At 38.3% G+C, this 16188-nt stretch overlaps 1 protein-coding gene across 1 annotated transcript in view; it reads left to right on the plus strand.

Annotated features, from left to right (window-relative positions):
- The window catches only part of Ofcc1 (orofacial cleft 1 candidate 1), a 342547-nt gene extending 326832 nt beyond the window's left edge, over positions 1–15715 (plus strand). Inside the window, exons 19-20 of the mRNA XM_029562823.1 lie at positions 4116–4322; positions 15590–15715. Of these exons, the coding sequence (XP_029418683.1) occupies positions 4116–4322; positions 15590–15715 (333 nt within the window). The remainder of the gene's footprint in view (positions 1–4115; positions 4323–15589) is intronic.
- Positions 15716–16188: the final 473 nt, after the last annotated feature.

A 16188-nucleotide genomic window follows, 5' to 3' on the forward strand; every position in this document is an offset into this window, starting at 1 on the left:
TGACACACCTGGGCTTAGGGAGCTTTAGTTGGGGAATTTCCTCCTTTGGACTGGCCTGTGGCCATGTCTGTGGGGCATTACCTTGATTGTTGAGTGCTGTGGGAGGACCCAGCCCACTGTAGGCGGTGCCACCCCTGGGTAGGTTGTCCTGAATTATAAGAAAGAAAGCAGAGTATGGACCAGGGGAGCAAGCCAGTAAGCAACGCTCCTTCCTGGCCTGTGCTCTAGCTCCTGCCTCCAGGTTCCTGCCCCGAGTTCCTGCCTTGGGCTCTCTCAGTGATGAACCGTGACCCAGAAGATGTAAGACAAATAAACCTTTTCCTCCCCAAGTTGGTATTATTCAGAATGTTTTGTCACAGCAATGAAGAAACAAACTAGAACAGAAATTGGTACCAGGATCCTGGGGTATTACTGAGACAGACCTGAGTTTGGTATTTTTGGGAGAATTGTGGAAGTGTTTGGAACTTTGGGCTGGAAAAGCCATTGAGTGCTCAGAGTTTGTTACTGTGAAGCTTGGAACAGTTTTGCTGAAAGAGATGTAGATAATGGAGTCCTGGCTGTGAAGCTTCAAAGGGAAGCAGAGACTATCAAGGCTGGGTTTATGGGAGAAAATCTGAATTGAGAATCTGTGGTTTCTGGTCAAATGGGGCTGAAGCTGTGATTAAGAAGAGACCAGAACCACCAAAGTGAAACTGTTTTACTGGGACAATTGATGCTGGTTAGCTGGGGCTCAAAAATCAGCTGTAAGTATCAAGAGACCAGCTTCACCATGGCAAAATCTTCTGGGAAGTATTTCCTCAGGGTCTGTACAGAAGCTATGGTCCAGAAGGAGCCCAAGCCTCTGTCTCAAGCTGGAAGCAAGACTTGGTAATATGCAGGTCTCCTGAATGATTCTGGTGTTAAAAGAATGAAGGGGGTCATAGAGCACCGGAGGCTTTGCACCCTGAAAAGGCCAGGAAAGGTTATTAGTGAAGGTGCAGCCTCAGTTTCAGTGGAGACCCCAGCTTTTTGGAGATGCCAGGACCATAGGACCACCACCAAGGGCAGCAGCAGTTATGGAATGGAGCTGGCCTGAGTCTGTGAGGAGCTGTGTGTGTGGTGGACTACAGAGTCAGAGAAGTGGAACTGCCCAAACCTTTTGGAGCCCAGAAGATTGTGAGTGGCTTCCCAGGTGTCCAGCCTTGAGCTGCTTTGCTGGGCTTAGGCTTGCTTAGGTGTGCCCAATTCTTCCCTTTGAAATAAGACAGTACTTGTTTTGGATTTTATAGGAGGCCAGAATTACAAGACTTTTAAAAGAGGCTTTTAAGTGTTTTGATTTTTTTTAAGGACTATGGGACTTTTAAGGTTGTACTGTCTTATGTTGTGATGTTCTTAACATCATATCTTGGGGATAAGAAATGGAAAGTTTGTGGTTTAATAGTGACATGTTTGTGTGTCAAGTTGACAAAGGGTCAGTTGTGCTGGATAACTTTGGTTGTCAACTTACCACACCAGGGTAGAGGGAGCCTCAATTGGGGAATTTCCTCCATTGGACTGGCCTGTGGCTACACCTGTGGGGCATCTTCTTGATTGTTGAGTGATGTGGGAGGGACCAGCCCACTGTGGGTGGTGCCACCCCTGGGCAGTTTGTCCTGAATTGTTTAAGAAAGCAGGCTGAGCATGGGCCAGGGGAACAAGCCAGTAAGCCGCATACCTCCATGGCCTGTGCTCCAGTTCCTGCCTCCAGGTTCCTGCCCTGAGTTCCTATCTTGGGCTCCCTGATGAACTGTGACCTGGGAGATGTAAGCTGAATAAATCCTTTCCTCCCCAAGTTGGTAGCAGTCAGAGTGTTTTGTCACAGGACTGGAGAAATGAACAAGAACAGGAAGGTAGTCTCCTATATGACTCTGTATAGACTCACCAGGTCAGATTTTCCTGCTGCTTTCATTGGAGAAGGATATTGATCTTCTTTCATACTGTGGGTAATAAGTCTTTCTTCTCTCTCTTGGCTGCATGTAGTTTTGCTTTTCATTCTCCACGGCGTGAACCTGCTGCCCTTGGCTTCACTTGAGCAGCAATCTTAGCCCAGCATCTGGAGACTTCAACACACAAATCAACTTCTGGTCTCATCTCTTCCTACAACTATGTCCCAAGACCCTTTGCTGGCTCTTGATCCACTATGCACTTTTGCCTCTCAGACTCATTACCAGGACCAAGCCTGTTCCAGAAGCTCCTGTGAACTGTCCATGACCATCAGAATCCCACCAAGGTTGTTTGGTTGTTGTCTGAAATTGAGGCATAATGACTGCAAATACGGAGTCCCTTGTGATGTTCTAAAAGATGCAGACATCATGTAATTATCGAATCAAGGTACTTAGCTTATCAGACAGCTCACACATTTTTCGTTTCTTTAGATTTTGAGATAGTGTAAGTTTGACCATAGCTGCCCTATTGGCAGTGTTTCTGCTGAGTCTCTCCAGTCTCACCTGTTGACTAGTCTCTGTTATCTCATCTGTCAACCAGGCATCTACTTTCTACATTCTTAGTCAGCCTTTCTGAAATGCCATGGGTGAGTGGAACCACGCAGTGTTCGTCTATCTACCTGATTTATCTCATTTAATATCCTCCTTGTTCATCTATGTTACTGAAAATCACAGATTTTTATTGTTTTATGGTTTTATAATAGTTCGTGTAATCTATAGACCACATTTTTGTTATCCATTCATCTATTGATGACAATTACATTGATTGCATGTCTTTTTATTTTTGACACCCAACTCCTGCCACACCTGATAAAAGTCCATTTGCATACAATTGTCATGATCAACCTTGTTTGAAGTTAGCATAGATTCCTGCTAATGAGTTTCTAAAGCATGTTTATGTTGACTCAAAGCCTCTGTTTTCAATTACATCAGACCCCTTCTCATTTGTGATTCAAATACTTTCAAAAAATTTACAACATTTTTGCCCATCTAGATTTTAATTATACCCTTTTATTTTCATGGAAAAAGTCACTAGTTAAAATTTTAAGAGTTTTCTGTCAGTTATAGATTTGTACTAAATAGTCATTGCCCGGAAATTTCTTTTATATTATTAAGTCTTTCCATATTCCTGAGGATTTTCAGGGTGTTAAAGGCATATTAAAAAGTGTTAACTTTGTAATCTGTGCTTGAAGTGGACTTTCTGGAGCAATGAATGTTTCCTGCCTCAGCAAAAAAAGCTAGAAATGAAATGATCCATTGAAAACTTCATCTAGTTCTAAAAAATATATGAATAGCTTAAAATAAAGAAACAAGTAGTTTTCAAAACATCTGTATAGCTCCACAATTGCAGAGAAAGATAACAGAGATATTTGGAAACCACATAATTTATTAGACAATCCCAGGTTTTCCAAAGTGGTGTAGTCAAATTTTCAATGCCAATATTTTAAACAAGTAATAGAGCTCTATCTTTTCAACTGAGTCATAATTCAATTAATAGAATGTTAATACAATGTACGGGGCACAGTGTACTAGACAATGAAAATGTTACCTGAGAAGCTTTACCAAACAATAAAGTCTAGTTAAGTGCAAAATCCAAGATTGTTGCAAAGAACACTAGGAGTTCATTAAGTACAGTCAGTATGCAAAATCCTGCCCCCTGTACTGCAATAAAATGTATACTTAATACATTTGACCAATTGTTTTAGCAACCAGAAAAGCCTGGCACACAACACAGCACAGGGGAGTGAAAAAAAAAGCAAAGATTTCTTTTGGATGAGAAAGTAAACATGCCCATTCATAAAACCATTCATAAGCTTTTTTTTTTTTTTTTTTTTTTTTTTTTATCAATACTATCATTGTCACAGCCTGCTTGATCTTCCTGCTTTGGGTTAATATGGAAGCCAATTACCGCTTCATCTGTGTAGAATTAACTTTGTGGAGCACACACCGGGGATTTGTCTCTCTTCACTATTTAGATATATGCCATAAAAATATGCATGGACTGCAGTGCAAGTCCTGCAGATGGCAGGGACTTACGGATTTATTGTAAAATCATTTAAAATCGGTTATGCTCTTGCCAGAGGTTAATTAAATTTTTTTCTGCTCTTTTCTGGGGATGGGGGGGCCTGTTGGGGGGGTCCTCGGTCTCACTAGGTGGCAGTACATGATTATATCTGCAAAAACCATGGCACCAAGTCCAGTATCTCCTGCCGCGACCTCCAACATCAGAGTGAGATCTCCTTGTCTGCACTGGGTCCAGGAGGAGTCACTTCGTATGTTTCTGTATACACCATGTATCCCAGGGGATTCCAAGAGTTGTATCGCCATTTTCTCAGACTCCCAGATGGTGCCATCATTGAGGTATGTATAAAATAATTGGATGCAAACGCTCTGCATATTATAGCTTATGAATGAATATACATATATATGCTTATACTTATGTGTGCATTTATACTTGATATTAAAGACTTCAATATTGGCATATGTGTAATAACTATTATTTGTGTTACTATAATGGGATTGAAGATGTATTTTAGGCTTTTGGCTAAACAAAGACACCACACAGTGAAAACAGGTTTCTTTTTATAACTATATTGAAAAGGATGTGCCAGAAAAAAAAACTTGAATAAAAAATTTCAGAATTCTGTCTGGAACAACTTCTATTCCCTCAATATTTGCAAACACCAGCAGGCTCATGAAAGACTCCTGTGAGTTTATAGTTCAGAAGCTCGAGATCCTTTGCTCAGATGAACTCACAGAAAAGACGCTGGTGATTCATTTTTCTCCAAAGAGAAAAAATTACAAAAATCTAGAAAAATACCCCATCTCCAAATCTTCAGAAATATTTTTAAAATACCACTGTACAAAGATCTTAAAGTCCATGTTTTCAACTGAAACAGATTGAGCTTTCAGTGGGTTGATTGTGAATTTTAAAAAATCATGTTGCACTATATTCTCAGAATCCAATTGATAGTGTTTTGGAGGCTGAGGCTGTGTTGCATTCACATAGGTCCTGTTTAATCAGAAATATGAGAGAATGGAGGAACAGAAATGAAAGAGAGAAAAAACCTGCAGGTATACAACATTCAAAACACAAACAGTGGTCCAGGACTAGCAAATTAGAATTCGAGAATTTGTCTGTCCTACCACGTTTGCTGTGAATTTGGCCAATGCTGTTTTTTGTTGTCGTGAATTTGATGAAAGCATGTCCCCCTACAAAACAATCTCTTTCAATATATCCTTGAAAAATTGCAAATCGTTCAGAGCCTGGTCAGGCAGGTAGGACCCTGCTTCTTTCTGATCTAGTCACCCACAGCATAACTTGAATTCAAGGAATCTCACAGGCTGAGGGAAGCACAGATGGGCCAGTAAAGGTCCCCCCACAAGCTGGCCCTCCTCTCTCCCTCACCAGGGTCCAAAAAGAGAGAGGATTCCATACGTTGTGGTAACTCAGCAGGTAGGCAGGTGAGGCTTGTCTCCAGTACAAGTCTGGGAGTTCAGTCATGGTCTGTTCTTGTCACTTGTGTCTGATCCTTTTTAGGCTTCTGGAACATTTGATTAAGAAGCCTTTTTTATACAAAAACAAAACAAAACAAAACAAAAAAACTGCTGTGACTTCTTAAATTTGCATAAGCATGTTTAAGTATGTGTGAGCACTCTGCATTGACATACGATGGACGGTAGAGATGCTAAGTTGCTATAGCACTGTGTCCCTCCTAGAGCCTCCATGAAAAGTCAAGAGGAAGGTGACACGGTCTCTTGAGCACAGCGGCCACCCGGGCTCTTCCATTCCCTTGTTCCTTCTTTGGCTCCATAACCTTGGCTTAGCCATTTTTAACCACTCTATTTCCTTATCGGTTAAATTGGGTTGTACAGATTTATGCTACCTGGCTCACGGGGATTTGGGATACATTAATGAGATAAAATCTGTAATATACTTTTAGTTCTTTTTCAAATGGTACAATAAAGATCGCAAAGTATTATGGCTCATGTACAATTAAATTCATTCAACTCATAAACACTTATAAATATTCATAACATTTTCATACATTGTCCATTATAGGGGTAAGTGGTGAGCATGGAACTGGGCATTGATAGTGTCTGTGCCCAAATGAAATACCAGAAAATGCAGAATCATCTTCCCCACATCTTCAGGTCCCAGAATAGTCATGGACATTTGCTATTCTAGAGTAGATGCTGAAGACTAGGCCTATCCATTTATCTCTGGCTTTTTTCTTTATCTGCGTCCTACGAAACTTGCTTGCCTGGAAATATTCTCCTTGTGTTTTGCCTAATGCTTACTTAAGCACTAGATTTTATTTTTTGGCTTTTCTATATTTGCTGCTGGGAAGAATTGTGTCTCCTGGAAAGTGAAGTAATCAGAGTCCTGGAAGGAATTGAGGAACAGGCAAATTTCCTTCCAGCACCTAACTGGCTATTCAACAGTCTGCTCCCCTTCTGACTCCAGCAGATACTCCCAGGCCAGTTAATGTCCTCCCCTCTCCCTCTTTCTCTTCTTTCTCTCTGTTCCTCTCTCCCTCCCTCCCTCCCTCCCTTTCTTCCCATGCTGGGAATTAAACCCAGAGCCTTAAGCATGCCAGAAGTATGCACTGGGTTATACCTCCAAACCTACAAGTTCTGATACTGAGCTTGGAAGCTACAAAACCTGAAATTGGGAGAGATTTAAGGCTGGTTTTTGGAACCTTAGTGAGAAACAGAATTCATGTTTTCTTAGATATAAGCGTTATAGAGAAATTTCAAAATTAACACACAGGTAGGTTATGCTCCTGGGTAAAAGAAAGATTCACTAAACTTTTAAAAAAGATGGATCCCAAACAGTTAACACCTAGCCCTGAAGTTGACTTTAAATTCTGAATCCCCTTTCTTTGTATTAGATACTGACTCCACACTCAAGGAAAGCCATCAAACATTGACTTTCTGGATTCCAAAGTGTGCTGCATGATGAGAATTTCACACCATACATTCTTTATCATCGTGTCCATTAGGGGAGCCTGAATGTAGGCTAGGACAACACCCCATTAGAGATATGGGTCAGACTCAGGCCACATTTTGGTCCCATATTCAGATATGGAAAAAAGCGTCCACAGAGTCTGTGAATAATACAAATTCGATATGACGTTATCTGAAATACAAGCAGGTGAAATTTTGCTTTGCCCCTTTATCCTTGAAGGTTTTATGTTTTGTTTTTTTTAAAACAGGGTCTCCAGCTATCCACGTTCCTTTTGCACTGAACACAGCTCTAACTTGTGCATGACATCTAAACCTCTCCTAATTTTGGTTTGAAATCTAGGACAGATAGTAATCTTTCTGTTTTCAAAAATTTCCCAACAAAGCCCTATCCTTTTGATTTGGAATCAATTATCTTCAAGTTTCTATTTATGTGGAAAGGTGTACTTTCTGAAAAGAATGATTTCCACACAAAAGAGGTCTGAATATATCAATCTGAAATGGACTTTCTACTGAAAATGTATTCAGAGCCTTCTCCAGCCAGGCTTATGCCTAGGATGACACAGTTCTGACACTATGCATTTTGCCTCTGCCCCCACCCCACGGTCAGGGGCAGTGGTTATTTCAGTGCACGGCATTTCTTCTTCATTTTAGTTCCTCTCAGTATCTCTGGAATCCATGGATTCCACGTTTCCACTGAGTAACGTTTCGTCTCTTTGTTCGATAGGTAATGTGATCTTACGATACTCCATTAAACCAAAGTTACTGGAAAGTTTTTTAGTGCTGCAAAACCTAGAAACCCAGGCAAGCCTGGTGAAGATTCATCAAGTCACAAATAAGCTTCCTGTTCCCAGGGTATCAGTCGCAATTAAGAAAGTCCTTAGAGCTTTAGTTGGGGTGGAATGGGAAAATGGATTTTTGTCATTAGAGGCGGTGTCGCCTGGTGGTCTGAGTGGAGAACTGGGAGCCAGGAACTCGGCGATCTAAGGAGGCCTTGTTCAGCCCTCCTGGAGGCTTTAGGCAGGCAGCAGGGTCTCAGGAGGACAACCTCACCTACTTTGAATCTCCCATCTGAAGAACTCCTTACCCAGGGCCAGGGGAAGCTCAGCGGGAAGCTGATTCCTTGTCTGCAAAATTAGAATATTAATACTTGCCTAAATAACAGATTAACCAATTAGTATTAAGTGTTCTGCTGATAGAAAGCAGCAGGAGAAGAAAGGAGAAAACGAAAAACCCAAAAACAATTTTATGATTAGATGGGTTTTCCCAGCTGTGGCTTTTCTGCTGGGCAGGCAATCCAGCACTTACAGAGCAGAGAGGTGCACGGAGGATTCGCTTTTCTGCTCTCCATGTGCAGAGAGCTAAGGAGATCCCTGTCCCGTACATGCGTGTGCACGTGTGCAAGAGAGGGAAAAATGAGTAATGATGTGGAGGAGAGAAATCAGGAAAAAAATTCAAGAATATGGGGCCTATAGACAACATTTGCAAAGCTGAAACAAACTATTGATATTTTACATTTTCAGAGAGAAAATTACTCCATTAAGTTCTCCTTTTGTTGAAAGTCATTGCGTATGGGAGAGGAAGAAAAGCCATTCTTGCATTCCTCATTCTACATAGTTTTAGGCTTCCCTGAAGATTATCATATTACAATTAATTCACTCATGCCAATACAGAACGAAGTATTTTCCATTGTCCAAATTTAGAGCAGTGGAACTTTTGTGCACTGCACCTGTACGTGAATATGTTGTCTGTCCTGTGAGTGTGTTATAACTACATGACAAAATCAACAGTATACACTGACAGGAAATTCATAGATAAATAATAAAATATATTACTAAAAATGTCAACTCTACTAATATCTTTTATTCCTGGCTTTCACGTTCAAACAGAATTGTCACGTCTATTGATTTTTTTGGAATAAGGTCCTGATGTTATCTGGCTTTTTGCTTTTGTTAATATCTATTTTAAAACAAACTGTAAAGTATTATCGTTTTGGCATATTTAAAACTTAAACATGATTATATGTCAGATATTAAAAAAAATGTAAAAGCAAAGTGGAATTCAATTATCAGATGAGTATTAGAATATGTTACATACAAGACATTGTCTTTCCAGACTGCTGTGTAAAGTTTAAATACATGTATTTATTAATTATTAGATATATGGGAATTTAGATCTTTTCAAATATTATTTGAAAACATATTCTTATATATGTGTATCTAAATAAGTGATTTTATTTTTCCCAAATAATTAGGTCAGTGCAACTTGCTATGACACAGTTAGTCTTTCACAAGAGTAGGCAAGAAATTCCTCACTTCCGACTTTGTTGCTGCTTTATGTGTAATTTTGATATGTACTGGTAACATAGGAAAAACTATACAGAATTGTTTTTAATGTAGATGCTGCAAATTTGAAATCCATTAAACTTTAGACACATTTTAGGAAATGCAACCATTTATTTGGACATGCTATTTCAATTACAAGATAAAAAATATTTCTAGTGCTATGCTAACTTTATTATAGCTGTATGTATTTCCTTTAGAGAACCATGAAGAACTGTTTTGATTCCATTTATTACATATTGACTTATGACTGTTAGAATAATTTCAAAGATCCTGTGGGTTTTTCCTGAAATAACTAGCATTGTTAAGTAATGTACACAATGTCTCTACACTTCTTTGGTATTCATATTTTGAGGCAATCAGTCATTCGCTGCTTTACATAGACTCTATTTTTAAATTTATGCATACAAAAAATAGATAACCAAATCCTTTAAAAAATAATTACACATAAAAGTAGCCACAATATTTGTTTCTTTAGAATTCCTGAGTAGTCAGAACTTATAAAAGCGGTAGAAAATAATTACTTTTCTATTGTATTCATGTCTATCAAAAATAATAGCTGTAAGTATATTGTAATACTGGATAAGAAAAATTCATCTGGATTCTAACTCATAGGAACTGTTTAAAAGATATATGGAAATTATTTTTGAAACAATTCAAAATTAAGTCTTGATGTATGATTTAAAATATGTGATTAAATGTTTAATATAGACATTGCACCGATGAGGAATTAAATCTGTATGGCAAAATTTGTAAAAATTAAATGCTTTAATTTAAATTAAACATTAATTTTTAATTGTTATGTTTTTCTCTCATTGAACTGGACTTTGTATAAAGATATCATACAGGTGATAAAAACAAAAAACATATATTTCTTTTAATTTATCTAAATTTACTACACTGGAGAAATTTTTGTAACTTTTCCTTGTAAATAAGTTTGAAAACCATGAGTTAAAAAGTCAATGTTTGTGATGAACATTTTCATAGTGAGTAATTTGTATCTTATTCCATTTGACAAGGTTACCTAAAAATGATTTATAAAAGCATCAAAGGATTCACTTGTGAAGAAAGTAAAAAGAAAGCTCTAAATATAATTCTTATTGTTGACTAGTTATTATTCAATATTTTGATATATTTTGCAATTATGCCAGTATTAAACTAAGAACTACCTATACATATATAATTTCTCTTTAAGAATCAATAGATAATATTAGTTTCTTCACTTTTAGCTTATAGAACAAATTTTTCCACAATCACCTGAATTAATTAGTGATAAAACAATGCAAAAGCTATCTTTTTTAAAAAAAATTACACCTGCTTTGCATCAGTTAGTTTTATGGCCATATACTATGAATTATACTTAATCTTACCGTTTTGATAGAGTGATATAAAATGATTCAAGTTTATTTTATGTGCAAAATCACATGTAGTATACAGACTGACACTTAAAAGCAATGAAATAGTAACCATGGCTTATTTTCTGAGGAAATCTTGACACTAATGCTGAATTACAACTTGGAAACATCCAGTACTTTTAAACTTTATGAGAAAAGGCTTTTTACATATTTAACATAATTCTGGGGAAATAAACTGGAATTATGTACAAAGATATGTACTGTGTAACCAAGGGGCATTTATATTCCCCTGTAGAATACTTACCATGATTTTATTGCCATTTTGTGTCATTTTCTAAAGGATATAAAATACAGCCAGTAAACAAACTAGACTTTAGATTTAAGATGACAGCTGCTTCTTCAGAAACAATCTTCCAATATTTAATCTTAAGGACACTGAATATTTTACAACTCAGTAAAGTACACTTTTGCAGAAATAAGAGGACTATGTGCCTTGACTTCTAATGTTTGTCAGCATGGCCACAGCTACCCTAGACGTCCCTGCTAAAACCAGAGAATGGCTCACAAACCTGGTTCCTTTGCTCATTTAATCACTTGAGAAAATCTTACATGAGCTCTCCACTTTACCGAAATGCAAAACATTCTTTTTCTAAAATGTTGATTCAACCTACAACTTATAGAGCATTGTATTTTGAAAGTGATGTTTCAACTCAATTTGAGTAGACCCTTTGCCCTCTGTGGAGACTATGTTTTAAGTAGTTGCTGATTTTCACTGAGGATGAATACAGGAGTCCTGGTTCAATGGGAAAATGAAATCCAAATTTGTTTCTAGAATATCTTTCCTATTTATTCTTCCTCCTTCTAATTCTTTAGCCATGGTTATAATGGCCTTTGAAATTTTATCCATATCATTTATTTTTGACAGTTGGAAATGATCTATCTCAGCAGCTACATCTAAGTAATGTCAACTCCATTTTTCTAATCGAAACTTAGGGGTATGCCTTCCCGTCTTAGAAAGCAATTAGCTACCTCTCTCCTAAGTATGATTTAGATAGAAAAATTCTAAGAATTCAGATACTTCTTTGTAACAAAGAGGACAACTCTGCTTCAAGCACAAGGCAGAGAGAACTTACGTGTGCTGGGCTGTCATGCTGTCACCATTGGACACCAGTTCTGCATGTTCCAGAAAACCCCTTCAGACGTTCTTTAAACACCAGAGCGCAGAATCAGACAGAATCAGGTCCGCGATGGCTTTAGCCTCAGTCACCTAGTAGCTCAGAACCAGGTGTCCTCCAACAAAATTGATTTGGATAGGTTTGCAAATTTTCAAGGTCTCTTTTATAGATGAATTTACAGTTCCATTCGCTGTTCTTGTCACTGGTTTCCCATATTATTTATTAAGGGTAGATTCTTAAAGTAGATTTACTGGGTCAAAGAATATTAAAGTTTAAAGGCATACGTGTGTCTGATGTATGTATACAACTCTTCGTGTGTGCATACCAAGTTGACATTAAAAGAAATGGATGTATAAACAGACTAGCAGTGAAAGGAAAAGCTCCCCGCCTTATTCGTGTTTTTTTTGTTCAGATCGTGCCATGTTTGAAATAAAAGACTTCCTGGATATCATAATTCCCTGTCCCAGGTTTTCCCTTTGAAAGATGCAAAGTGACATAGTAGTTCATTTTTCCTAGTTTTAGAAAGTATTTGAAATTTTTAACTAGCAGTTTGTCTTAGGCCTGAGTTCATGATGTGTTTTTCTCTTCTAGAAACATTTCTTCCTATTAATCAATGGCACCCATAAAATAGTGAGCATGGCTATGCGTCAGTACCTTATTTTCTCCAGGACAATGATTTGAAATAAGTAACTGGGCACATCGGTATAGATTTAAAACATCACCAGATCTCTCTGTGATAGCTTTGCAGAATCTGAAAGCCAAGCATCTTGCAGGCCCAGTTAACTCTAAAGTGAGGCCAGATCATTTCTTTGGCAACTGTAATAGAGGCTAGTTAAATTTTTATGCTCTCTTCCTTAAATCTGACAGCTAAAATACATTTGCTAATTTGATGCGTCTCACATGTGCATGCACAGTACTTTATATATTTGGGCTCTTTATCTGGCAGCTGTGACAAGGGCAAAAAGAAGAATGGTAATTGTGGGAGCCGCTCAGAAGCAGGTGAATAACTCAGAAGTCTATGTCTTGCTGGTGAACAATCTTGTGTAGAGAAATTCATAGTCCAGATGAGAGCCAGGTTTCTTAAACTTTTAGTAAACAATACCACTCCCACCACCACGTCCCTTCTTAAGCTCTTTAGACCTTTTCTGGAATAATAAAGCCTGAGAAAGCAGTCATCTTAACAGTTCCTTTTATAGAAGATAGAGTGATATTTGAGGTTGCTTTTCTGGATCTAATTCTCAATAGCAAAGAAAGATTGTAAATCACAGGAGACTCAGGAGGAAGTGACCGTGTCATTTATGAGTTCATAATTCTGGTGAAGGCTGTGTGCCATCCACTTTGATATTTGTAATGTGTATTTTGGAAGTTTTCAAAGGAATTGGCAGATGGCTCTCAATCAGAAGTATCTTGAGGCACATGGGAAAAGCTCCAGAAAAATAATTCTCATTTGCATTTTTGTAGAAAATCCAGATGAGGAAAAAAGAGAAGCTATCTCAACAAATGCCATTGTGTGCATACCGCTTTCCAAAAGCATATAATAATGAATAAATGTAAGAGATTACAAACCAAAACTCCTAGAAAAAGCCACATTTATATTTAAGATTCTCCAAAGGTGATTGACTGATCAAACTTTGATATTTTGGGAGAACTGGAATGTTGCAGATCCAGAGTCAAATCATCATGAGCTAACCTTAGTAAGCCATCCTTTTCCCACTTGTGTATTCTTTCAAATATCAGATAGCACCTTTGGAATGTACTAACTTAGCAGACCACTAGCTTCCACAAACTTAAAAGCTAAGAATACTATTACCTCTGATACTTAAAGCTAAGGTTTCTTGGCTGTAATATGCCTATCTGATATTTCCACCAATGTATCTGGAAAATGCCTTGATTTATGGCTTTCTTCTTTGTTGTTTAATATACAAACTTCATGAAACTTTCCGTATTGGAATATGGCATTTGGTGATCACCTGCATCTGTGTTCCTGGGCAGGAGTCACTCATATTTGGTGTAAGAATGAACTATCTCAGATGGGGAGGTGGACTGATGGGTAAAGCACTTGTCACAGAAGCATGAAGATCAGAGTCTGGAGCCCCAGCACTCTCATTAATATTTGGCTTATATGGTTGTCTGCCTGGAATTCCAATACCTGGGAGGCAAATCAAAGGATTTGCTGGTAGCTAGGGTAGGTGAATCGGCAAGCTCTGGGTTCAAGTGAGAGACTCTGCCTCAATATATAAGGTAAAGAGAAATTGAAGAGGACATCCAACACAGGCATTCACAACACACACATGTACACTTACTATACAAATGCATACGTAAAGAAAAAGAGTAAATTATCCTCTGGTTCATTTTGAAATGAGAGCTGTGTTTTCACCAACAGGGCGAAAAGAAGAATGATGGGAAAAATCAAAGGCAAGTGATATCTCTCAAAGGCAAGGGATGTGGGAGACATAGAGTGTAGAGGCAAGAGGCAGTCAACGAAGTGGGGAGATCATGGAGATATGTCAAATATCCAATTTGTGTCTCCTTAATCCTGAAGGATATTTATAACTCAAACAAAAATGGGATTTCCACAGCTCTTTGATGCAACGGCTGAGTTCTGAATGACACAGTCCAGTCCTTTCTTTTCCATCATTGCTGTCCAGGGCAGCATTCTCTCCATGGGATGTCCTGGCTTTTGTCATTTGTAATACTCACTGTCTCGGAAGTAGATTTGCTAGTCCCAGTATTTCAATCACTATCGTTTTCCCCATTTGCCTACCCTGGAAAGAGGTGTTATGACTGGCTAGCCACATGATTTATGAGCTCATTAGCAGATGAAAGGGTTATTCTAGAAAGAGAAAATGGCTCCTGTTACCCAAGAAGAATGGGTCGGATAAGCAGATGTCCTTTGCTATCCAGAGAACTTCATTCCGGTTGACAGTTCTTCAGAACTGTCTGCAGAAGTGGTTCTCTGCCTTGCTCCCACGAATGGCTTTTTATTCAAGAGATGAAGTTCTGGGTGGATACAATCCTTCAGCAGAATGCTTGTAAATACAAGATGCCATCAAAATCTAGGACACACATTTGAGTAGATCGGTGAGACTTCATGTAGTAAACAGTTCAGAAACAAACCCAAACTGTGTTTTGAATGAACAAGGATGTTGATGGGTCTTGGAGTTCTGTTGCAGGGTAATTAAGTCTTGTATGTCAGAAACTTCTAAGTGACAGATACTTCCTGCTAATGGGAATGCTATCCTCTGTTCCCTTCACAGTTCATGGTTTCTAAGCATTTCAGCAAATCAAAGGTCTGTGAAGTTGCTATTGTTTGGTTTTTGCTTTCCTGAGACCAGATCTCATTATGTTGCCCAGGATATCCTCTAACTCCCATCCTCCTGTCTCAGCCTCCTGAGTGCTGGTATCATAGGAAGTGCTGTGGGGCCCATCCTAAAATGCACAAACCAAAATTAAAAGCTACTAAAGGTCAAAGAGAAGCTCGGTTGTTTTTGGTTTTTGACATTTCTGCTTTCAGTAGAAGAGAAAAATTCACTTTTCATATACATTTATTTTACTTGCTTTATATTACTATGTATTTTTCTTAGGGTCGTTATAAAATTACTGTAAAGGTTAGAAATGGTACTGAACTATGGAACCTAAACCAAAAGCTTTTGTGTAACGGAGGAAGTAGAATATTAGTGTTAGTTCAGAGCTTTTCCAAACTCCCATTTCCCTCCAGGAGAAAAAAAGTAGAACAATATATATGTAATTCCATTGATGTATTTGCTTATCTTACCACCACTTTGCAGGTGTTTGGAGACATCAGTACCTTGAAGTTTGCCCCTAGTGAAGTGATCACAGCCATCGAGGAACAGATAAGAGAGACAGACACTGTGCAAGGAGAATTCTGTGCTGCTGCTCAAGACAAAAGATAAAGCCCCGTTGAAAGACAAGGTATTTTTTTCCTGCTGGCCAAGCATTTAGATTGTGAGTAGATCCACTGAGAAGATGCCCTTGTGCCAATTCCTTCTTATTTCTTAAAGTTGCAGTGAGAAGATGAAGCTCAACTTTCTCTTCAATTCCACTGTCTTATGATGTGCACTCCACTAACAGCGCACAGGTGTTGGTTGCTGACACAGAAGGAGCTATTTGGATGATGGACTTTGGAGAAGGATAAGATGCCATTGATAAAATTCATGGACAGTTTTCTTTTCCTGGTTTTTCATTGATCTCCATGTAAAGGGATTAAGGGAACTGAATATAAGATGATAAAACCAAGTCCAAATCAATTCCTTCTTCCTTTCGTTAACTGAAAATGGACACACTTTTCCCCCCACGGGGAGCTTTAAGAAAATAAAAGGAAAATTTCAACAATGACAACAAATATCCCAAGTCACATGAATGAGTT

This window comes from Nannospalax galili, unplaced genomic scaffold, assembly GCF_000622305.1.
Source record: "Nannospalax galili isolate Female #2095 unplaced genomic scaffold, S.galili_v1.0 scaffold72, whole genome shotgun sequence".
Classification (NCBI taxonomy): Eukaryota; Metazoa; Chordata; class Mammalia; order Rodentia; family Spalacidae; genus Nannospalax; species Nannospalax galili.